The sequence below is a fragment of the Camelus bactrianus genome, chromosome 11 (assembly GCF_048773025.1).
Source record: "Camelus bactrianus isolate YW-2024 breed Bactrian camel chromosome 11, ASM4877302v1, whole genome shotgun sequence".
Classification (NCBI taxonomy): domain Eukaryota; kingdom Metazoa; phylum Chordata; class Mammalia; order Artiodactyla; family Camelidae; genus Camelus; species Camelus bactrianus.
The window spans coordinates 30,395,715-30,421,454 of record NC_133549.1 but is presented as its reverse complement, the minus strand read 5'-3'; the positions used below and the strand labels follow the sequence as shown (position 1 = coordinate 30,421,454).

The 25,740-nt window shown below is 37.4% G+C and overlaps 1 protein-coding gene across 1 annotated transcript in view; it reads left to right on the top strand.

Annotated features, from left to right (window-relative positions):
• The first annotated feature begins 2,345 nt into the window (after positions 1–2,345).
• TRUB1 (TruB pseudouridine synthase family member 1) overlaps positions 2,346–25,740 on the top strand; it is a 31,797-nt gene continuing 8,402 nt past the window's right edge. The window contains exons 1-4 of the mRNA XM_010969845.3: positions 2,346–2,693; positions 6,028–6,126; positions 13,078–13,133; positions 18,390–18,471. Of these exons, the coding sequence (XP_010968147.2) occupies positions 2,408–2,693; positions 6,028–6,126; positions 13,078–13,133; positions 18,390–18,471 (523 nt within the window). The 5' untranslated portion in view covers positions 2,346–2,407. The remainder of the gene's footprint in view (positions 2,694–6,027; positions 6,127–13,077; positions 13,134–18,389; positions 18,472–25,740) is intronic.

The following is a 25,740-nucleotide window of genomic DNA, read 5'->3' as shown; positions in this document are numbered from 1 at the left end:
TAACAGCCCTTGGAGGCACATGGGTAGTTGAGGACAGCATGGAAGCTGGTCTAGAAAGTTGAAGTCTTCCATAGTATTAGCTAATCTTATTTTCTCTTTGCCTCAGTCCCATATACATGAAATGGAGATAAAAACATTTTGAGGCCACATGAAATAGGCTACATTGGGAATATACATCTGTCATTTTATATGTCCAGCACTCTGCTTTTCTGGGAACTGGCACCCACTCTCCTCTATCTATGAGATAAATTCTAAGCTGATTTGAATCAGTTTCTGTTCCTCCCAACCAGAGAATGCTAACTCATACATAAATTAAGTAAGATAACTTATAAGTGCAAGGCTTGCCCAATGTGGGAGATGTTGGTTACCTTAGAATATTAGAGTTTAGTGCTTCTGATGCCAAGAAAACAGATTTGATAGCAGAGTAGAATTAATTTTGCTGTTCCCTAGCATCATGGGAATAAAATGTACAGAAATGCCTTTTTGTTTGTTTTCATTTAATCAAATCAACTCTGATTCTGCACTGGGCTTGTGGAAAATTCAAAAGGAAGCAATATTTTTCACCCCTAGTTATGCCCTCCCTCCAGTTTCCCCACCGCAGGGTCACAACAGAATTAGGCAAGCTTATTGATGTTTAGACAACTGGGAAAAGGCTCTCAAATCTCCAAGTCATTATTGTTCAAGCCTGCTTTAAACATTCTCTTAAAGTCCCTGCTTCTCTGTTTCGATGCCAAGAGGAGAGCACAGAAATCTTACTGAGGACAAAGGATGCTTTAGGGTGTAGCCATCCTTTCTGAAGTCATGCCATCTTCCTGGAAAAGGGAAAAATTGTGAAGCAGGCTCAGGTATCCACTAATCATGGGACCTGTCAATCTTTAGGTCTCTCTCCCCTTATTCTCAATACAATTCTCTTCTCTTCTGGCCTCCAATGCACCCCTGAACGTAATGTTTTCAGTTAGCTTAGGCTTTTGCATTAGGCCACAAGAGTAAATGACTTTCTTTTAGCGATTCCCATTTTCCACCCTAAAGAAATTCCCTTCCTTCCCCACTTCTCCACAGCTGTTTTTATCTCCCCCTTTCTTTTTGTGTTATAGTATACCTAACTCAAAATTTCTCATTTTAACCATTTTTAAGTGTACAGTTCTGTGCCATTAAGTACATTTACACTGTTGTGCACCCCAAAGATTTAATTAGAGTCTGATGATCTGCTTGAGATGTGGAAGGGTGGAAATATAGGAAGAAATAATTATTGTATTTAAAACATTGTTCTTTCATGTTCTTCTTGAATGAATGGGGCAAGTTCAAATGGGATCCCATGATCGGTGATTCTGAGTAGCTAAGAAGCATCATTAGGATATTAGACATCAATATGAAAAAAAGGCTGATGAGGAAACGTGGCTATAAGGAAACGTGTAGAAACAATGAAGGTAAACTTTATCTGCCTGACAATACTTGTAATACCATTTAATGTATCTGGAGTATAAGTAAATTGAAGAATTTTTCTCCAGTTTGCCTTGTGCCACGATCAAAAGAGTGTTTCTGAATTTTGTGGGGAGTGAATAACTTCTAGAGAGGTCCCGGATCGAAAGTAAAGTTTAGTTTTATTAACAGCAATAATGCCTAAGCAACGAGTTACTAAGGGATACAATTCATAGAAGAGTTAGTATTAAATATCTTAGCATTCTTAAGAATTATATGTGAGTTGTGGGAGTTGGAAAGGAGTGCGTGAAGGGCATCAAAATAAGCCCATGTAATTTAGCATTGGCTTGGCCTATTAGTTTCTTTTGGGAGTTTAAAGAACTCGTACCCATTTATTTGCTCCCAAATATTTATGTAAATACCTACTATGTGTGAGGCACTAAGATACAGTAGTGAAAAAGGTAAACAAGTTCCTTGCTCCAACAGAGCTTACATTTAAGAGCATTTTAACTCTAACCATGACTGCCAGAGCACGATAAATTAGATGCATCAGTGAACCACGGGAGCCATGGTTCTTCACAAGCTGTAGCCAAGGTCAGCATTTTAGGTTTTCTATTCTTGGATGCTGGGTCTTCTTAGATCTCGAAGGGGGCGGGCAGGTGAGATGTGGAGAGATTTCTCGACGAAAATATACACAGGCTTGGTGTTAGGGTTCAGCATCCCCAAACTACACCTGTTGTGCTGAATTAACCCCACCTAAGAAGCAGATAGCATTATGGGAGAAAAACTTCTCCGTCAGAGCGCTGGTAAAGCTCAGAGCCTCGGCCTACGCGGGAAAGCCGCGGACTACAATTCCCACAAGGCCTCGCGAGCCCACCCCGCCCGCGCCGCTTCAAAGCGAGGGAAGACAAGGAGATGTCGGGCGCACTCCTTGTTGCGTCATTAGCGTGCGACTCTAAGATACAAAATTGGTCTGAGCTACAAAAGCATGGCAGCTGCTGAGGCGGCGGTGGGGTCGTCGTCATCTTTGAAAACAGACACAGTCCCAGTTCCTGAAAGTGCAGGAACAGCTGCAGCAACGGCCGCCACCTCCTCAGCGACGGCTGCAGCCGCGGCAGTTGCGGCCGCGGTCAGGACCGGATCCGAAGCCAGGGTCTCCAAGCCCGCGTTGGCTACTAAGCTGCTGTCCCTGAGCGGCGTGTTCGCGGTGCACAAGCCCAAAGGGCCCACTTCAGCCGAGCTGCTGAATCGGCTGAAGGAGAAGCTGCTGGCAGGTACTGCAGCCGGGTGGGGACCAGGCCTAGGCGAGGCGGTCGCCTTGAGAGCGGAAGCCGGAGAGAGCACTGTGGGCTTTTTGCGCGCTCATAGCTCAAGAAGGGAAAGGGAGAGTGACCGCTGTATTAGCTCTGAACGGAAATCTGGGGCGTCTCGCACGTGGGCTTGTACTGACGTGAACTCCTGTAGCCTAGTTGGCAATTGTCGTTCTCAAGAGGCGGGGAAAAACAACCAGCCCCACCTCGAAACCACACATCCACGAATAAACCTCTGCTCTTGGGCATGCAGACCAGTTTTCTGTAACCTGATTCCTCAGGAACCTTTTATTTGGCTCACGTAGATGAACCCTACCCAAAGGAAGCACTCACTGGCTCTTTACAAAGTTGCATTCCTAAAAATACTTTGGAAATGCAGATATTACTTAGTTATCCAAGATTTAACACAGTGGTTTTCACATAGTGGGCCTAAGAATTACTTAGAGGCACTTGTACAAATGCAGATTCCTAATCTCTGCCCTCTCAAGAGATGGTGATTCTGGGGGTATGGGGTATTTTTAGAAAACTGCATTGTTAAACTGTTGCTCTGGGTGATTCTGGTGTAAGTAGTCTATGGACCACTTTTTGAGGAACACTTAAGTATAACTTGGTCACTTCTAAGAGTGTTCTTTTTGTTTGTTTCTTCACGTATACTGGGAGAATATTAGAAAAACCTGAAGGATCTCTCAGTTCGTTAGCCCAGGATGTCATTTCATACAGTGGCGTCAAGAGACCTCAGATTTATTGGGCACCTGCAGTAAGCCAGATCTGTGAAGATGAAAGAGACTGTCTCTTCTTTTAACTGAGCTCATAGTGGTAATTTCTGCAGCCTTTGGAGATAAAACTAGGTTTTCAAGGCCCTCCAGAGTTTGGCCCTGGCTTATTTTTCCATTAAACCAGTACAGGAAATTTCTTCTTTGTTTAGTGGCCTCTGGCAAACGTTACCCTCTGCCCCCCTTTTTATTACGAAACAAAATAGTCTAATAGGAATTTAGACTATTAGAACTGACACAGTGCAGTTTCAAATGTTTATAGGCAAAGGTACATTCTTGAAGATGTCTAATTCCTGTGTTATATCTGCTCATTCTTTTGTTAGACTTTCATTATACTTTGTTACCTGTAAAGGTGGGTCATATAGGAGCTGTTGAAGGAAGGAGTTGCATCGGGAGCAAGCTTTGAGGTGTCATGATGGAGTTGTTTCCTTCATAGGATTGCTTTCATTTGGCCTGATTTGTTAGCTAAACTATGGCTTTTTAGATCCTCAAGGTAATGATGGCCATTCTTTCTCACAGACAGGTTTCTGATAAGATTAAAGCCATATCCTGGCCTTCTGGTTAATCTACTTCCAAGAACTGAAATTCCTTCTTGAAACTTAGTTAAAATTGATTGTTTCAAGACTGTTGCTGGGCCATCTTCTGGCTGGAAGCCACTCACTCGGAAGTAGACATCCTCATTACTCTTCATTTCTATATTCCTGGTGATTGGCGTATTCTATATTTATGTTAGCTAAACCAGGGCTTCCCAAATGTCATTCTAACAGGCTGTCAGAATTACCTGGGAACATTCTTAAAGATACAGGTTCCAGGGCACAACATTCTAATGCCAGCCAGGTTCTACAGCCGTTGATTCAGGCCACAATCAATGTCATGACCTCTATTGACATTCCTTGCCTTTCCTTACATTGGTTAATGTCATACTAAAATCTCTGCTTTTCTTTGTCTTTTTAAATCCTTCAAGGCCTAAAACATATCAGAATGTTATAGCTAGAAAAGATCTTAATAAAGATTCATCCATGAATGGTACTAGTGGGGTGAGCCAAATTCCATTATAGTGGAGACAGTGTGTCTTCAAACTTGAAAGAGGAAAGGGGGAAGGTATAGCTCAAGTGGTAGAGCACATGCTTAGCATGCACAAGGTCCTGGGTTCAATTCCCAGTACCTCCTCTAAAATAACCTAAATACATAAATAAACCTAATTACCTCTCCCCCAAAAACAAACTTGAAAGAGGTAAATTTGGATGAAAAAGGAAGGCAGTAAATATTTGGGCCTTCATATTCCAAGGAATGTCAAGTTAAAAATGCAAAGTGTTCCCCAAAATGTTTCTATAAATCCATGTATCTGAGATCCACAGTGGGTTGCAAGTGAAGGTGAGGATTTGAAGCCTAGGCCTGGCCTTATGGGTTTATGTTACAATGGCCAGTCAGGCCCTTCCCAGCACGGTATGTAATCAGCACCACGGTGCTGACTCAGCAGGGTGATAATCATGTGGTGAGACTGAATAACCCAGCGTATCCTTTTGGCCGTTTAACCTAGCTTTTCTCCTGTTGCTTTGCCTTCCCCTCTTTCCTTTCTCTGTCCTCTGTTTTCATTTTCTTTTCCTGTTTTCTGCTTCCCTGTATCAGTGGTAGTAAGGAGGGATGGATGGGTTTGGAGGGGTACAGATAGTACAGTGTTACCTGCTCCTTTCTTCTTATTGGAAATTCAGGGGCCAATAGTCCCTCAGTTATTGTTATATGCCATGATGACAACAACAGTGATGATGATGATAACAATGATAACAATGTATTGTTATAGTGCTCTGAGTTTCCAAAGCACATGCAGATAGCATTATTTCATTTTATCTTTACAAGTGGAAAATGAGATAGGCCAGGTTGGCATTTTTTTTTTTTTTTAATGTTTTTAAATCTAGATGCTTTGGAGCATAAGAGGCAACTTAAACTCTTCCCACATGACCTTTTGTTGAGATCAGCTTCTTTAAAGAATTGAGAGTTTTGGTTAGGAGAGGAGGACGGAGATACAGATGGTTTGGGAACTTAGTGTTCTTAGAAGGAATCCTGTATGAGATGTCCTCCCAATGCTGGAGGTACCAGCAAAGAACACCAGGAAACAAAAGAGAAATGAAATTGAGGACTTTTAAAACTAGCTGCCTATGTGAACACTAACTTCTTTTCATCATTCTCTATCTACCAACCCACTACTGCCAGGAATTTACTAGATCTTTGTGGCTTAGCCTGGATATTTACCTACTTTTAAAACATTTTTTTTCCCTTAGAAAATGAATTCTAGTTTCTAGACAACTAATTTGGGAATACTATTTATAATTTAAGGAGTGTCTGTACATTTTAAAATCTGTTCTTTGCTAGTAGTGTTGTCATACTCTTGATATATATTAAGTTTGTACAATACTTTTTGTTTTGAATACTCCATCCGCACTCCCCCATCTTATATTTATGGAGATCCTACTTCATTTGTCTTGATAATTACCTTTTTTTTTTTTTAATCTCAATTACTCTTACAGAAGCTGGAATGCCTTCTCCAGAATGGACCAAGAGGAAAAAGCAGACTTTGAAGATTGGGCATGGAGGGACCCTAGACAGCGCAGCCCGAGGCGTCCTGGGTAAGAGACATGAACGGGAGTTCAGTGTGACTGTCACTTACATCAGAAAGAAATACTGATTAAAAACAGGTAAAGTTGACAAAAGCCATTCCATTTTCTGTCTGCTTTGGAATATTCCAGACCTACTGGATTTATAGTGCCATCTTCTCAAGAAGCCCTTAAATGGTACAAGGTATAGAAGGCTATTAGAAATAGCCACTATTATGTGTAGATAGATTTTGAGAAAGGATTTGTATATGTGCAAAAAAGAGTTAACACAGCAGGCCTGAAATCACTGTCTTTGGAAAGGCCTGCTTATATCTGGGAACTTGAATTTTGGGAGTGTTCCCACCCTTCCCCATCTGATAGGGTGGTTTCTGTGCCTTGACCATGTGACCAGTGTGGTTTGTGGTAAATACCTGCTTTCCACCTTGGAGTCTGGGGTTTTGTCCCACCATGCAGGCAGAAGGGGCCTGGGTGACCATCCTTATCCCCTCCGATAAAAACTTAACAGTGCTGAGTTTCTAATGGGTTCCCTTGAGCAGGAACATTGTATGCATGTTACTTTGTTTTGGATTGTTGGAGAAAAGAGTGTGCTCAGTTTTCCCCCCTCATAGAAGAGAGAGAGAATAAGAAACCTGAGCTTGGATTTCTCCAGTGTCTTTTTCCTTGTGACCCAGCTATGTAACATTAGGATGTCCCTGGAGGTAAATCTTAGCCATGTATGAATCTTCCAGCTTGAGATAGTCTTGGGGACTTTTGACAAGGTAGATGGCTTTTTTCTGCCTATATCAAACCTAATCTGTGACATTAGCTCTCTTGAGAAGGTGAACCTTGTAGTCCCTGAGAGGAAGTCACTTCCTCCTGGGAACATTAGTTGAGTGTTTTATTGCATGTGGAGGAAAATTGATAGAATTGACTGAGGGGAGAAAAGTCATTTATTCTTTTTTTTTTTTCACTTTTTTTCTTTTTGCTTTCAATAGAAGTTCTGAAGTCTATTTTTATAGATTGCTAAAGTGTGTATCTGCAGGCTGGAGTATGTTTTTAGAAACTTTGTTGTAACTGTATCCGTAGTCACAGAAATATATATGTTGGGATTCTCCCATTTCCCCCTTCCCCACATACTAGGAACAAACTTCTATAAAACAATACTTACCTTGTATATGCTCTGGTGTTTTTTATTTTGTCTCATTTTTTTAAAAAATGTTGATCATAATCCATTAAATTGATTTCATGCTGCACTAATGGATTGTGACTCATGCTTTGAAAAATACTGTGCTACAGTATGTAATCTATTTTATTAGAGATAAAATTAGATACAGATAAACAAAAACAAACTTGATCTGAGCTATCCAGAGGAAATGAAGGTTTATTTAGAAAATGATAAAATTGGTGAATAAAATTCTATTTTTCAAGAAAATTAGAAGCAATGTATGATTTCGTATTTTCTAAATTACAGATTTTACTTGACTCATGTTGGCAAAAGCATCTTTACGTGAGGTTAAAATATAAAGAAAAAAAAAAAACACATGGAAATCCTTTTCCTGAATTAGAGAACTTGAATAGGCAAGTTCTGATGCCTTAATTACTGATTAGTGATAATCATTTATTGAGCACTTACTATATATGAGGTCCCATATATATGAGGAGCTGAACCTGACTCTGCTCAATTCTAAAGTCTCTGCCCTGACCTGGGATGGCCGATAACTGGCACTCCCGCCTTTGTTCCCTGTTCCCCATATCCATCGCAGAAATTACCAATCACAGCATGCTTTGCTATTGGTCCTGCAAGAGGCTTCAAGACTCTTACCAGTTCAGCTCTCCTTGAGTCGAAGCCTGTTTGTTATAACCTTCTGTTTTCTAAGGCACAGCACCATAAGTACAAGAAAAAAGAGGGTAAAATGTGCTGCTTGTTTATGAATAGACCAATTGTATTAATTTCTGTTGGTTGTTATTCATTGGCATGCAGAAAATAGTGATATTCAAGGTGAGTAAATAAGTGTATTTTTTACCTTAAACCTAACGGATCTTGTTGAAGCTTCCATGTTAGTATGAAGGGGTGGCATTTGGCTGAGATTTGTATGAGTGGAAGAAATTGTATTGTAAATAATTTTCTATTTGGAGGCTAGTTTATATTTGATCACACAAGTACTTTTATGATGGCATGGTGTGTTCACTTGTCAAGTTTGTTAATTTTTTTTCTAATACCCGTGATTTCCATTGAGGAATAAAGTGGGGGAAAAAAAGTAGGTATTTAGTCACAGAATAAAGGATATTTGTTGTCTAGATTAGCAATTCTAGGGACTGTTAAGAGAAGTTGATTTTTATTTTATGGCGAAATAGATACTGGGCTCTGACCATCATGAGTTTGTGTGCTGGCTGTTTTATGTATTAAGTACACAGTATGCTGAGCAAATCCTGTAACCTCTGAATCTCAGCTTCTTTACCTCTTAAAAAGGGATAACATCTGCCATAATTCTCAGAAGATTTATTGAAATATCTATAGTTACAGTATATAGATATATACTATATCCTTTGAAGGGCTTTATAAAAGTTTTTTTGTTTGTTTTTACAAAACTGGACCTTGTATAGAAAGATATACTTTTACTTTCAACACTTTAAACTGTTTTTGCTATTTTGGGGGGGAATATTAATGGTACAAATTTAAGAATAGCTGACAGTTTAAGATACCTGAAATTCAGGTTTATAATTCTAGTAACCTGTATGATACATAAATATTAAACACATTTTAAGATATTTTAATTCAAGTATTAAAATTATTAGATATGACACAATATATTATATAAAACATGTAATTCTATAAAGTGGGCTTGCAAAATTCTCATAAATCCTGTGGTAGGCAGAATAATGGACCCCCTAACGATGTCCCTGTCCTAATGTCCAGGACCTATGGATATGTTAGGTTACATAACAAGGGGGCATTAAAGTTCCATGTGGAATTAATGTTGCTGATCAGCTGACTTTAAGATAAAGAGATATCCTGGAAAATCCTGGCGGGGCCAGTGTAGTCACAAGGGTCTTTAAAAGTGGACGAGGAGGCAGAAGTGTGTGAGAGGAGATGTGGCAGTGGAAGCAGAGGTGGCAGTGATGTGATTGCTGGCCTTGGTGAGGAAGGGGCTCATGAGCCAAGGAAGGTGAGTAGCCTTTAGAAGCTGGAAAAGGCAAAGAAACTCCCCTGGGAAGGCTCTAGAGAAAGATTCTCCCCTAGCGGCCTCCGGAGAAGAATGCAGTTTTGCTGACACGTTGATTTTTACCATAGTAAAACCCCCGTCAGACTTCTGACCTCCAGAGCTGTAAGATAAGTCTGTGTTGTTTTAAAACACTTTGTAGTTTGTTACAGCAGCAATAGGAAACTAATATACTCATTTATTGTAAATCACTTAAAATGGAAACTAAGTTTTTTGTATACCATTTTAGAAGTTATTTTTTAACTTCGGAGGTTAGAAAATTACAGGAGAAAATTTAGGAAATATCAAAAAAGAGTTGAAAATAAAAATTATCCATTTTCCACCTTCCAGCAATAATCACTGTTAATGTGTTTGTTACATTTCCTCCTAGCTTTTTGTCTATGCAGATTTTTAAGTTGAGTTGTTTTGCTGTATGTGTGTACATTGAATCCTTTTTTTAAACTTGACATCATAGTGTAGCATTTTTTCATGTTAATTAAAAAATTTGTAAATATAATATTTTCTTTTTCTAACTTTATTGAAATATGATTGACAGTATATGTTTAAAGTATTGAAGTCATATCGAGTATCTTTCTTCAACCTCAATGGTATGAAACTAGAAATCAATTACAGGAGGAAAAGTGGATATTAAACAATACAATTCTGAACAATCAACGGGTCAAAGAAGAAATCAAAAGAGAAATCAAAAAATATCTTGAGACAGATGAAATGGAAACACAAGAATCCCCAAACTTTTGGGATGCAGCAAAGGCAATTCTAAGAGGGAAGTAAACATTATTTTTAATGGCAACATCATGTGATGTCATATGAGTAAAATACAATTTATTTAACCATTTCCATATTTGAGGTCATTGGAGGTTATTATCAGAGTTTTGTTAGTAGGACTGACTTTGTGAGGATCACCTTTATGAGTAAAACTTTCTCCTTGTTTTGGATTATTAAGATAGATTCCTGGAAGTGAAAAGATACTGGTCATTCAAGGTGATTGCAAGTGTCTTATAGAATTATGTAAATGACAATAGAAACTTCCCACTGCAGAAAGCTTTGAAATTACATGCATAATGGCCTTGCCCATCCTAAAGTGACTCTCATCATAGATAAAGTCTATCTTTTTAATTTGAGAATAGAAACAGCCTAAATGTCCATCAATAGATGACTGGATAAAGAAGATGTGGTATATTTATACAATGGAATATTATTCAGCCATAAAAACTGACAACATAACTCCATTTGCAGCAACATGGATGTTCCTGGAGAATGTCATCCTAAGTGAAGTAAGCCAGAAAGAGAAAGAAAAATACCATATGAGATCGCTCATATGTGGAATCTAAAAAAAAAAAAGAGAGAGAGAGAAAAGAAACATCTGAGCACAGAAAATTTGGGAGATAGAGCAGTAATTGTGAGATAGCACTTGGAAAACTCTGTTACCCATTCCTCCTTCTTCTGCACACTTTTTCAAACTGTTACGTGCTTGCTTATGCTTTCCCTGCTCATCTCTGTCTTCTTTAGTTGTAGAAATCCTACTGATCTTTCCAGATTTGGCTAAAATGCTATCTCCACCATGTGAAGCCTGTCCACTTGCTCTTTTATACTGCTAATGTAAAACTTCATTCTGTTCTTTGTTTTTGTTAACTCACTGAGCACTGGAACCAGGTCTTATTTATTTCTGTACTTATGTAATAAGTACTGAATAAAATTTTGAATGATTGAATGGGAAAAAGCTGAATAAAAATCCTGTCCCATAAATTATCCCTTGAATGAAAAGTGGCTAGTTGACTGGGTCCCAACTCGAGTTAATTTTTTTGTATAACGCTTCTGTATTAGTCTTCTAAAATTCTGCTTTCACTGACACCTAACTTCTATGGGTCTTGGTCTTCTCGGATATAAAATAAGAGAATTAAGCTGGATAACTCTAAGGTGCCTTCTTGTTTCATTCTGGATCACTGCGCTAGCAGAGAAATCATTATCAGTCTGGCATTTCAGCCATGATAAAGTCAGACACATCAGCCTGCTCTTAAGACACCGTGCACTCTGGTTGATAAACCCACTGTGCTCATCCTTGTACCTGAGAATTTTTCAGTTTGTTCCTTTTTTAGCATATGCTTCTGTCTTTTCCGCATGTTCAAATCCTACATATCCTTTAAGACCTAAGTCAAACTCTGAAATGCCTGGATGAAGCATTCTCTGGACTCTAGCTGTTTAGAGGGCTCCATCCTTTGACCTCCTACAGCAGTTATTCATATCTGTGTTCATTTTGACACTTCATCATGTACTTTCATATTGTTAGTCAATGTTATTCACTCATTAATTCAGGCAACATTTTTTTTGAGCACTTGTGATTTCCCTTCTCTGCGTTGGATTTGGCCCATGAGATTATTTCAAAGTCAGGAAATGTACTGTTCCATTAAACGTATTCTTCTTGGGACTGTGTGTATAGTAGCTGCTTGAGAACTATCGATTGGGGATTCTTGAATGTAATAAAATTGAATTGAATCTTTGTAATTATTGTGCAAGGTTTTGCCTCGGCAGCAGCTGCTACCGTTTGAGCAGTACCTCGCACAGTGGAAGATCCTGAAGGCAGACAATTTATTAATGTTAGTCCTTGAACCAATATGACTCTATGGTAGAAGCTTAGAGAGGGTTTGGGGTAGTTTTTATGAAGCAGTTGGGATGTGAGATGTGGTGTTTCAAAAGATGGACTTGGAGTACTTCACTAAGGAGTTGGTAATGAAGGCATTGGAACCCTATTGAGGATTGCTGAAGGGCTAGTGCAGTGTGGGTTTTCAGAAATGGTTGTGAAATGGTATGAATTGGAAGAGGACAGGATAGGAGGTAGACAACAGCCAGGTTTACAATATTTATGGATTAAACGAGCAATGAATGGAAAGCATTTAGAGTAGAATTTGACACATGGTAAACTCAATGAATGATATCTGCTATAAATATTCATGATAATTCTTTCAGCTGGCCAAATCATTTCTCTTTGTTTCTTGTAATTCTGAATTGTGGTGTTTATATTGTGTTCTTTTACAAAATTGTATATATATATTGACGAGAAATACTTCAAGTCTTACAAAAATTTGCTTGCTGTTAGGGAAGAAATGATTATATCCTCCCAGCCTCACCTGGTGAAATGTGTTGTCATAAAGATAATGTTTGAAATGAAGGAGACATATTTAAGGTCATTGTACGTTGTACGTGGGGTATGTGAACATAAATTCTCCAGGCTCTCATTTTACCCTGTATTCTTCCTTGTGTTGCATTGATTTGTTATGTTTCCATTTTCTTGGTTGTGTACTGCTGGGCACTAATCATCTTTAAATGGTTCATTAGTTATGATGATGGCTTTTGCTTTGTTTAATAATGAACTCTGTCAAAGACTTTATCATACTATGATTAATTGTACCAAGTGTTTTCACTGATGCTCGTATAAAATTCCAGTGAGTCCTTTGAGATTTTTTTGCAAAACTTTTTGTTGTCTAACTGTCTGGGTTGAGATTTCTTACTATGTTTCACACTTTGAGAAAAAGTCTCTCTCCCACCTCCTTTTCAGATTTTCTTGCTTGCATGACAAGCTCAACTGATTGGAGTCATAGGAGCCCTCAGATTACGCTAGACATGTGCTCTTTCCAACTTTACATTACGTATACCAGGAAATTATGACCAATGTATGTCGTAAAACAAATTTTTAAAACATACTTTTTATAATAGAATGTCTCATGTATGACATTAGAAATATAATATTTCTTTCTTTGATTTATAGTGGTTGGAATCGGAAAGGGAACAAAAATGTTGACCAATATGTTGTCAGGGTCCAAGGTAAGAATACTGAAATGGTTCTGTTTTTCTTGAATGTTTTCTTAATGGCCTATATGTTGGATTTTATGAATTAAAAAGTAAAATGTATAAATTGCATGAATGAGTGTCAACCCTGAGTATAATCACAATGTCTATAATCATGATATCTGAGATTCATAATATTGAGATTATAAATTCCTTTTTTTTAACATTTTTTTAATTGATTATAGTCAGTTTACAATGTGGTGTCAACTTCCAGTGTAGAGCACAATTTTTCAGTTACACATGAACATACATATATTCATTGTCGCATTCTTTTTCGCTGTGAGCTACCATAAGATCTTGTATATATTTCCCTCTGCTATACAGTATAATCTTGTTTATCTAGTCTATGAGATTATAAATTGGTTGAAAAACAGATTTGACTTACAGAAGCAAAAATTTTGCAGTGCTCGTATTTTAAAAATATTTGTATTTTGGGTTTTTTTTTTTTTGTATAATTGTATTTCTTAGAGGAAAGGGAACTTACAGATCGTAAATTCTGTTGGAAGATTTTCTTAAACCTTGGAATTTTTGTAGAAACAATATCATTTTGTAAACCATGCACTTTCCAACAAAAGATGTGCTTTGTTCAATGGTTACAAAATGTTTAGTAAGTAAAAGAATGGTGCTTCTTTAAGGTGATAAGTTACATCATTCATCTATGTGAATAGCCTGACCAAATCCAAATGCTCCTTTGGAGGCATTTGATAGGAGAGGGAGGAGGGGTTATGCAGCGGCAGGAGAGGCTCCAAACCTGTGCGGCAGGCACTGAGTGAGGACCCTCATGTGAAATAGCAGGGTGGAGGAGCTCTGAAACAAGTCTAGATGTCAAAGTGTTTACCCTCTCTTGGCCTCTCAATTTTTCCTTAGGAAAAATGATTTGATTCTCTCTAAAGTGTCTTCCAGCTCTAAAAGAAATAATATCAGTAGTCTAATTAGTAGGTAGGTGCTAGTTATGATAGCTGGGGCCAGGGGCCAGTGAAAATGCCTGTAGAAAGAAGATTAATATGCCATTAGGTAGAGAAGAATTCCTGCAAATTCCTGGACTAAACTTTTTGTTTTAAAACCCTTGCTCTAAGTGGGATATAAATAGTTTGTTAAGTGATTTTGTCTAAACTGTTTCTTTAAAAAAAAAAATGTAGTCAAAGACCATTTAAAAAACTTAAAATTTCATTGCAGACTGACGACTTTTGTAAAATATAATTAAAATGTTACGGGAAAAAAAATGTTATGGCAACGTCAAATTGCTAAATAAATTTCTAAATACCTTCATTTTCTGAACTTTTCCTGTCGTGAATACTGGCCCTTGGGCCATACTCTGAGTGCCAGTAGTCTAAGTAAGCTTTTCTTAAAATAAAAAGCTCTGGAGAACATATTGCCTTTGACATCCCATTTTAGTTGTCAACTGGCATAAAAGCCTGTGTTTTGCGGTTGGGAAGGATCTTAATACCTTAGAAAAATGGAAAAATTTCCATGTGGCTTGCTCTGCAATCTTCAAAATGTTGATGTTGAAAAATCACAAAATACAAAAATTGTGTTAGAATGGAGGGATTTGACTGTTTTACAGTAAATTTGAACATTGTACTTAAAGACTGACACGAAGCTTGGAATCTGTTTCTGACACAGGTTTTTGCCAGCTGCTTAATGTTTGTGTCTTAACTCTAAAATATAAACAATGGTTACTTTGATGCTGGATTATGGATGATTTTTATTTTCTTTTTCATATTATTTTGTCTTCTCCAAAATCTTTACAATGAAAAGTCCACTTTTATAATAATAACAAAGAAGATATATTTGTATTAAGGAATGAGTTTGGGTTTTTTCCCCAAGATAAATTATATTGAGCTCATTGGAATGTTCATTATCCACCCCTTCCCTCCAAAACCACAAGTGCATGTAATACACTATATGATACTGAAAGGTTTTACACATAAATTCCAGGCACATTTCCAGAAATATGATGGCTGGAAATGTAAATACATCGTTGGCTCTGGCTTAAGTTTTATTTATCACAAACCATTTTGGTATTCAGCTCGAAAAGCTGAATGTCATACAGTGAAATCACTGATCCTCAGATGCCTGTAAAGTAAATAAAAAAAAAATCCCTGGTGCATCTTATTATAGAAACCTAGTTCTTGGGTGTTTCATATTTCAAAAATAAGCATTATTATCTCGTTATCTATTTGTATTTCTTACACTTTTAATTTTAGATTATGTACTTATAAAAATTAAATTATTTAAATTTTCCCTTTAAGAGTACATTATCAAAAGTAGTTAAAAACTGTTAATGAAATTTTTTTTAATTGAAGTACAGTCAGTTATAATGTGTCAGTCTCTGGTATACAGGACAGTGTCTCAGTCATGCATATACATACATATATTTGTTGTCATATTTTGAATTTTTTAAAACAGATTTTGTTTTTAGCACTGGAAGGAATCTTAGAAATCTCCTTATGCAATGACTTTCAAACATTTTTTGACCAAGACCCATAGTAAGAATTTCATTTTACAACATGACCCTATATACCCATATATGTATAAAAACTAAAAATTTTGTCAAGTGACTTTAACCCTAGGAACAGTGTACTCTTGATATTTTTCTTTCTATTTCATTTTTAAAAAATGGTGCCTATAGCCAGACCTACTTTTTGACCTAATGTTTATTCTTTGTCCACTCTTACAGGTAAGTTTTTATTTGCATCACAGTGCTACTAGAAAAATTAGACTTTTAGTGTGTGTATGTGGGGGGGGCGGTTACCTCAATTGTGGGAATATTTAGTTCTAGGACAGCAGATATTCGATGTTCAAATTACAACCGTATCACAGTACACCCTTCCCTCACCATCCAGTCCGCTAATCCAACATGGCCTAACACTTTTCTGTTGAACTAAGAAACACGCTTAGAATTCTGTTAGACACAATAAACACCACTTCATACAACATCGTCAATTAACGTGTGGAGTGAAGACCTTTAAATAAAATCTTCAGTCCGTCAGATTACTTTGCCTCTGTTTTGTGTACTCCTTTCTTGCATCCCCACCCTTTCAGATCAGAGTAAGATTTGAGTCCTTTGTCTTCGTCGGTAGCTTTCTCTCCTGTCTCCTGGTGAGCTTTGCTCCGCTGATGATCAACTTTCTCTTAAGTCATTTATTTTTCTCTTTTGGGATTATGAGTGTAATGCATATAAAAAGCCTATAGGTTTTCTGTACAGTGCCTGTTACACAAAAGTTGCTCAATAAATACTGTTACTACTGTCCCCGAATGTTTCACCTATCCCCAATTCGCTGTCTCTTAAGTTTCAGGCCTGTTGGATCTCTCTGAGTACATGTGCCATAGACATCTAACAGTTATTTTATTCAAGCAGTTTCTGTTGGAAATCTTGAATACAGTTAACTACATCCCTTTTATTTCTGTTGGTGCCTTTTGGTGGCCTAGGCAAAGACATGACATTCATCAGAAAGAGGAAGCATGCTAGTTCTTTAAGGAAGAGACTTTACTCTGAGCAATCAAGTCAGAAAGAAATTTCTTACAGTAAGGGTTAGTGAATGACAGATAGTGGTTCTCAAAAATAGTTTACAACAGATGGAGAAGTGGATCGGCATGAACTATAACTTAGGTAGAGTGATTCTGAGGGAGGTTCAGCTAATACCCCTTTGACCTAACTGGATCTAAGTCTGGAGTGTAGACGGCCTAGAAGAGGGCGTGGATGCAGAGTCCCTCAATTATACTTTCTTTGAGCCAGTCGCTCAGCAGGATCTGGATAACAGATGTACTTTGAAGTAACAGATTTTGATGAGGTTTTGGAGTATTAGCTTTATTAGCCTTCTATATTGCTGATTAAAAGTTGGTTACTTATATGTGCTTTTGAAACCAGATGAACAGATGGAAGGGTTGATTTCTTATTATGAAATCAGTGATGCCATGGAAAGACGTTAACTAGCGTTTTCCGGGTATAAGGCTACCCCCACGTCTATGCGGACATGAACTGTAGTAGTGCCTTTAGGCAAAGCCAGCATTTCGTCAGAAAGCAGCTTTGTATCCGCTCCAGCTGCTACACAGACGTTATCACTGGGGTATACGTGCTTTTCCTCCCTGAAATGTTTGGAGGACAGTGATTTCCCCCAGGTGTACGTTTTTAGGTTAACCAGTGTCAACGCTGAAGTTGCTCCTGTGAAACCTAACAAGCTCTTTTTGAAATTTGAGCATTTCTAATCCACTTTCTCCAGAGATTAGTCCAGTTTGTACCTTTTCTTTACACTCTGTTGATATTCATACATTTCATAAGTGCTGTGCTGGGATATTTGAAAGGCTTACATTTATGAACTGTACAGAGCTGTTCCATTTTCATGAAGATACCCAAAGCCACGTATTTTTGGTGTGGAAGCATAGTAAGCTTGTCATTAATAAACTCATATTTCTGCAAAGTACTCTGAGCTTCCTTTTTAAAAAAAAATTGCTCGTGTAACTATAGATTATTTTGAGTGTTAATTATATTCCTTGCGTTTTTCTTACTTTTTCATGTGATCCTCCAAGTAAAATTTGAATTTGACCAAAAAAGAGGAGTGTAAAGAATTTGTAGCACAAGCGTGGCCTGAGAGGGGAAGTAGAACAATCCTTAGTTAACTGTGAATGAGCTAGTTCTTCACTTGTGAATAATGAGCAGTACTGAGAAGTGACTTTTCTCTTTTCAGAGAGCTTAAGAAGTAGCAGTTTCCTTTATTAAGAACACGTATGTACTTTACCTCTGCTATACTAATTTTGCTCATTTTCTACGTATTTACTTTTGTTCAAATACACAATCAAGTTGCTGAGATTACTCTTAGTGTTTCATATAAGAAGTAATAAATTAATTGTATATGTGGTAAAATTGTTGGCTTTTGTGGTGACTTGGTAGGGGTTTATTGTACCATTCTCTCTACTCATAGGTATATTTGAAAATTTTCCTTCAAAACTACCCAGTAGAAAACTGGTTTTAAAAATTTATTTGCAGTAATAGTATATTTATAAGCCGCGATTGTCACTAAAATCAGGCTTTTCCTTGTCATGTTGGCTCATGGGAGAAGTTTATGAATGTTCCTCAGTCTGCACAATGCTTCCCACATGTCAAAAGCTAACAAAGCAATTACAGCGTATGAGGTTGGTAGTTTAGGAAGATTCTGTAGAAACTTCAGGACATGCATACCAGTTCTTCTTTCCCTTATGGCCTTTTTCTCTCCCTTGTTCCTCTTTCTCTAGAGGTATATTGCCATCGGCGAACTGGGGAAAGCTACTGACACGCTGGATTCTACAGGGAAAGTAACAGAAGAAAAACCTTACGGTATGAAGTTCATCTTACGTAGTCCTTGTTTTTAATATTTGGAGGAAGTTTCTATGAATTCAGAATTTTAGAATAAATCTCTTCTATCCCCAGTGATTTTAATTGTCAGTACATTTCTTTAGGTTAAGAAGATTGGAAATTATCACTTTGTTGCTTATTTAGTATGTCTGTTAATAATAAAGATTTGTAATAATTGCCTCTTTTCCTATAATCATTTTTTTTAATGTGCAAAATTCTTCCAAATAACTCCCTTGCCAGAAAACACTTACAGCTAGGATTTAGGACATTTTTCCTAGTAAATGTGAAACAAAGCAGAGAAACTGTTTTGCTAGATTTTAACTGTGTCTTACCATTGTTGTTGTTTTGGTGTGTTTTTTAATAATTATGTCTTAACTGTTGAAATGAATGTACTAGGTTTAGTACTTTAAAACTGAGCCTATTCCTGTGCTTTTGGAGTATATAAAAAGATATGACAAAAGGAAAACTCTTTCTCTGGAAATAAAGCAGAACTCACTGGCACCCACCTAAATTTTTCTGCCATTCCTTCTTTCACTACTTTAGGGAAGGATAGATAAATGAAATGGTTTCCTAGCAACTCTCAGGGTGCTTATGCTATTTATAATGTAGAAAGTTGCAGTTTTTGTACAGTCGGTTCACCTACATTATTGTGTCATCAGTTGTGAATTCTTTGTATGCCTTCTGGGTGTTTTTTTTTTTTTTTTTTTTTTTTTGGCCTGTGCTTAATGTTATCTTTTTTTAATGTAGCTATAGGCAGTCCAGCATCTGCTTCCCTGTGTTTTCGCGTTGAGTGGTCTTAATGTATATTACATATGGCCCTAGTAGTGAGACCAACCTTTTCCTTGTTCGTAATAGCTTTACACGTCCTGTTAACATTTCTGTCTGGCTTAGTACTTTGCACGGTTAATCAAGCAACATAATGAAAAGAAAAATCATTGATTTATTTTGAGTCTTTTTAAAAATGGATGTTGAATTAGCCTTGAAATTATTATTATTAGAGAATAATAGCAGACCCTCACTTAATGGAAACCCAGCTGTAATCGTCAGCCAGAATACTTTGAAGATTAAAGGGGCCGAGGAGGATATATCAGATTCCTAGAGCACCCTACAGTATGTGTCAGTACATATACAACTAGAAGAATGGTGAGGAAGTAAAACTGGTGAGACTTGTTGACTGGATGGAGTAGTGACAGAGAGGAAGTTGTTAACCATGACCTAAGTTTCTGGGTTTTAGAACCGGTTACATGATGGTGCAGGTCATCGAATAGGGGACAGTAGAAGAGGACCAAGGTGATGGAATTCCTTAAACATACCCTTCCTTCCTGCCCATAACCCATTTTGGAATTTTTTCAAAATCTACTTTGTATTGTATAATTTATAACCTTATTTACTTGGCTTAAAGAAAGCATATTAATTTGTTAAAACCGTCTCATTGTAATCTTGAAATGCCGTGGAGAACCTAAGCAGATTTCTTCAGGCCCTGAAAAGGAGAGCTCCCTGTAGTTTATTGAATAGTATTTATAGTCCCAGAAAATGAGAGCTCAGAGAATTTTGCTGCTTGACATGATTTTTCTGTGTGATTTCAGTAAATCAGCAAATGTTTGTCATCTGTTTAAGCTGCTACAGCAGGTACGAAGGGGAAGGTAAATATAGGACCTACCCTGTATCCTTAAGGACCTTCTGTCATATGGAGAACTGGGACCTATATTTTCAACCTTCTGAGACCTAACACTAAGACCTATAACCAATATTTTGTAATGCCTTCTTTATTATCCTGAAATAAAATTCAGAGGTATTCTCCCCTACCTGTGCATTAAAAAAAACGTAATACAGTAAATGGACTATAAAGAAGAAATAAAGGTAATTTATAGTCTATAAATACATACCTCAGTATGTAAATGCACAGAGATTACTGCAACAGTACTGAAGCAGTCAGGTGCACAGATATAACATCCTTATACATAAATCACTGTGAATGCCACAAGTCAAATGCAGACTGACAGATGTGTTGTATTGATGATTCAGTACTGGAAAGTTCAGTGTATGTAAGACTGTAGAAAAAATACTTTGTATTTAAACAGAAAATAGAGTTAGGTTCTAGCCTCAGGAATTACAAACAGCCTTTTCATCCGCATGCATGAACATCTGGCAGACATCCAGAAGCCGTGCGGGGCACAGGACAGTTCTTCACTGTGCTGCGTCACTGCACATCACAGACGTCTAGCATCCCTGGTCCTCAGCTAGTAAGTGCTGCTGGTGTTGCCACCCTGCCCGGTCATTACAACAGTCAGAAGTGTGGTTCTTAACTGACCTGCTGACATCTGGATAAAGTAAGGTGGTATACAGTAAAAGGCAAGTGAATGATCTTAGGTCATTTTGTCCTATCTAGACAAATACTATTTTTAGCCATAGAAAATGAGTCTCTAGTGCAGAAGACTTAGCGTTCAAACCATATTAATAGGGCCCTTTCTTTTATTCTCTATCCTAACACCTTCTGTTGTTTCTAAATAGTGCTTTTCACTATTTATTAAATATATTTTGGGGTGTTAATTCCTAAGCTATGGGGCTGAGACCATGTCTCTTTAGGTTCTTGGTGTTTAGAGCAGTGTGGCATATAGAATAAAACATTTCATGTATGAGTAAACAAGGACAGAGGCTTTCGCAGAGAAGATGACTGTCGGGAAGTCGCAGGAAAGGCAAGGCATCGTCCTGCCTCTGCTGCTCTTTCCTCATCCACAGCTAGGTGTTAAATCTCAGGTACAGTTGCTGGTGTGTCTGAGGACACGCGGCTTCAGTGTGCTCATCGCTTCTTCAGGGAGCTCAGGACACTAGGGTGTGGCTTCCCAGGCTGCCTTGGATGTGGGCCAAGCTTCTGGGAAGGCCTAGCTGCTCCTGTGATGAGAAAAGTTTTTTCTTTCCCTCCTGTGGCTTTTTTATGGGGAGCAAGAACTGTAAAATGAAAGTGGTATCTGATGCTAATCCCATTTGCTTTTGGTCCCCAAATAGGATGTTACCAAGTCTTCTCGAATAGAAGCAGCTAATGTCGTATCTAATGGGAGCAGCCCCTCTTGGATTGTGGGTTGACTGCCCACATTTCCTGGAGGAAGCTGAAAACTTGAATTGGGTCTCAAGTTGTCATTTAAACAAGTAAGGCACACACTGTAGTGGGGCTGGTGTGTACCCGGGCATCAGTCATTCCATGGTGCCTTTTGTTTGTATTTAAACTTTTATTATAAAGTATTACACAAATAAAGGAAAGTGAACAAAATGTAAATTTACAGCTTAATGAACTTTCACAGAACGAACATCCTTGCAGCTATCAGGCTAGTCAAGAAACAGAAAATTCCTAGAAACCTCCTTTGTGTCCCATCCTGGTCGCTCCAACATCTCTCTGTTCCAGAGGTGACCACTAGTCTAACTTCCAGCACTGTGGTGGTAAAACTGTGGTATAGTTTTGCCTATTTTGGACCTTTTAATTGCTGTGTAGTATACCACTGTGTGGGAAAAGTATATGTAATATTTAGAGAGATGTGCGTATGAATAAAGCTGCCAAGTGTATTTTGTACCTGTCTTTTGGTAAACATGTGCAGTATTTTCTCTTGGACCCATACCCAAGTGGAATTGCTGGGTCATAAGGTAAGTGCACACTTGACTGTACTAGAAATTGTCAAACAGGTTTTAAAGTGGTTGTATACCTTTGCATTTCCACCAGCAGTGTACAGGAGTTCCACTTGCTCCACATCCTTGGCAACATGTGGTAATTAGTAATGTTTTTTAATTTTGGCCATTCTGGTAGGTGTATATTTCATTGCGGTTTTACTTTCATTACTAATGAGGTTCAGCACTTTAACATACGTTTTTTGGCTCCTAAGCCATCTTTGTGTGTTGTCCAGGCCTCTTGTCCATTTCTTTGTTTTATTTTTTCTTTCCGTATTGAGTCACTCCCTTTTTTTTTAAAGACTGATGTGTATGAATTTCTCTGGATATGTGCTCTTCCTTTGGTTCTACGTGTTACAGGTATTTTCTCCTTCTCTGTGGCTTGTCTTTTGTCTCCCAGTTGTGTCTTTTGGAAAAAGAAAGTTCTTAGTTTTAATTTAGTCTGACTTATCAGGCCTTTTCCTTAATGGCTGATTTTTTAGTGTCCTTATTAAGAGAGCTTTTCCCAGTCCAAAAGCATGAAGATGTTTTTCTGTATTCAAGCAGCTTTGTTGCGTTGCCTTTCACATCACACCTGCGGTCAGCCGTTGTTTGCTGTGTGGATGTCCAGTTGGCCCAGCACTTTCCCCTTGATTACAGATCAAGCATCATATAAACATGGGTTTGTTTGGAATCTGTTTTGTTGCGTTGGTCTGTTTGTCTATCCTTGTGCTAACACTGAACTGTCTTCATTGCTATCGTTTTAGAATAAGTCTTGATATCTGAAAGAGCAAGTTTTCCTGCCTTATTTTTATTGATTTTTTTTCTGTAGGTTTTTTTTAATAGCTTTCTTATCAAAGTAAGGAAGTTGCCTTCTATTCCTAATTTGCCATTTTTTTTAATCATGAGCAGACATTGAATTTTATCCATTTTTTTGTATCTGTTGATTTTCCTCCTTTATTCAAATATTAAACTAACTTTATGTTTCTAGAATAAGCCCAACTTGATCGTAATGTGTTATATAAATGGTTGGATTTAGTTTGCTAATATTTAGTTTAGGATTTTTGCATTTTTGACAGTGAGTGAGATTACCCTATATTTTGTCTTAATGTCCTTGACAGTTTTGATATCAAGCTTTTGATTGGCATTTGATATCAAGATTATACCAGTCTCATAAAATGGAATGGGGAGTATTCTCTCCCTCTCTTCTTTTTAATTCTCTGGAAGAATTTGTGTCAGATTGGCATTATTTCTTTTTCTAATATTTGGTAGCATTTATTGATAGACATTGATCTTTTTATTTTGACATAATATCAAACTTAGAGAAAAGTTGCAAAAATAAAGGCACATTTTTGTAGTTTTCAGTGTACAGATCTTTCATTTCTTTCATGTCTAAAATCTCTCAGTACTTCATTTTCTATGCTATTTTAAATTAAATTTTTTAAATTTCAATTTCTGATAGTTCACTGCTAGTATATAGACATAGAAACAATTTTTGTTTGTTAATCTTACGTCTTTCAGCCTTGTTAAACTCAGTTATTCTAGTGGCTTTTGTATAGATTCCTTGCTCAGATGGGTCTAAAGTAGATGTTTTTCCAGATCTTCAGTACATGAAGGCATGGCCTTTCTGGGGTGTCTATCAGATATCCCGAGTATTCTGCAAAGTCTCTTCATTCTGAATGGTTGGAATTCAGGCATTTCCAGCCTTGTAAGAGGTTTGGTAGCAGTTCTTTGTTTAATTTTGTGGAGACTCACCATATGGACACACAGCTTGGAATTTAGCCAGTCTCAAGTGGACCCCTAAAGACATCGCGCTCTCTGTGTCATTCTCCCAGGTCCCAGCTGCTGCTGCTTCCCCACATCCTGGTCTCTGTTCAGTGCTTTCTTTGTGCTCCTTCTTGCACCACAGTTCAGAAAACGCCTGCAAGCAAAAGCCAGGGACTGTGGCTCTTACCTTTTCTTTTTTTCCCCCTTCTCTCAGGGATGATAGTCCTTTGTTGTCTTACATTCTAAAATAGTTTGTGTATTTTTTTCCAATTTAATAGCTTCTTTTGGTGACAAGGAATGTCCAGTAACAGTTACTGTATCCTGGTTGAACATTGCTTTTAACTCCGTCCTATTGCTTTTAACTCCTTGGTTCAGTTAAGTACCAACTTTCATGTTGTAAGTTCACTGGAATTTTAAGCAAATAATATCATGTAACATGACCTTGTGTATGTTAATTTTATGAGAGTGACTTTTAAAAATTAGTTTCAAATGAATACTGTCACACTGATGATTTATTAATATCCTAAACAAAGAGTAATTACCCAAGTTCTATGGCACTTGTATCATACCCATCATCTTCTACTACAAGCCCTTCTTTTGGCTAGTTATTGGATATACTTGCTTCAGTGATTTTTATTCTTGATTTCTTTTTAAATCCTTTGAAGGTGGAATTTTTATTCTTACAGGGACAAGTATTATTATTTGGATTGGACTAATACTATGTTTCAGATATAGCCAGCTTGCTTCACTACATATTTAAAAATATCTAAAATATTGTATTTGCTTTTATTGTAAATAGCTTGCTGCATAGGCTTTCTGTCTTGTGATTCAAACGTCAAATGAATGATTCCTCAGTGACTTTTAAATGCTCTTTTGACCTTGAGATTCTGTTATTCTTCTGCAAATTAAATTCAGCAAGAATGGCTCGAGTACCCTCTTAATTGTGTGCATTGTGTAAGAAGCAAAGCTGTCTTTGCCTTTAAGAAGACTAGAATTCCATTGGTGAGATAATACCTTCATGTAGATAGTAGGTAACAGTTAAACATTGTGAATGATTAATTGCAGAATGAACAGCAATACCATAAATGCCCAAGATGTTGAGTCAGAGAAAGAGATACTGTGGCAGAAGTAAAATGAGAAAGAATACATCTTGTCATCTTGTGAGGGGGGATATCAGTAAAGGAGGGCAGCCGAAGCAGGACAAAGGAGCACACGTTGGCAGGAAATGTCAGTGAAAGAGACCAGCCTAGGAGAATTAGAAAGCCGTTTTGTCTTATTTTAAAAATGTGTGGCTGACTAAATTATGAACTGTAGCAATTGTATCAACAATGGTATTTCTTTCAGCAATTGCCAGCATGGTGGTAGCACTGGCTGTCTAGATTTGGAAGTTTTGCATAACTAAGGTGCCACCAGTAATTCTGTTTTAATGTTTCAGTAGAGTAAAAATTTTCCTTGGAAAAAATCCTCACTCCTATCACAAGATACATCTGTTTGAAAAACAGTAAGAACAGAATAGCCAGCTCAGATCTGCCTCTTTAGAGCTGCTAGGTGTTGGAGAAATTCTTTTAAGTTCTGTAGCTCTTCTCTGTTTGAGTCTAGTAGATTCTGGTCTTTTGTTCCTGTTTAGCTTGTAAGATCAAGGTCGCCCTGAGGTTAAGACTCTCTTGCTGCATTGATATTGAAATCTGAGTACAGTGTTCCATGCTGACTTTGAATTTTTATTCTGGTGTTAGAACAGTAATTTCAAAGCACATTAATTAGTTTTTGTTTAATATTGTTCAAATAAAATCAAATGTAGTGTTTATATACCAGAATAAAAAGTTTAAATAAATTTCCTACAAAGCAAAA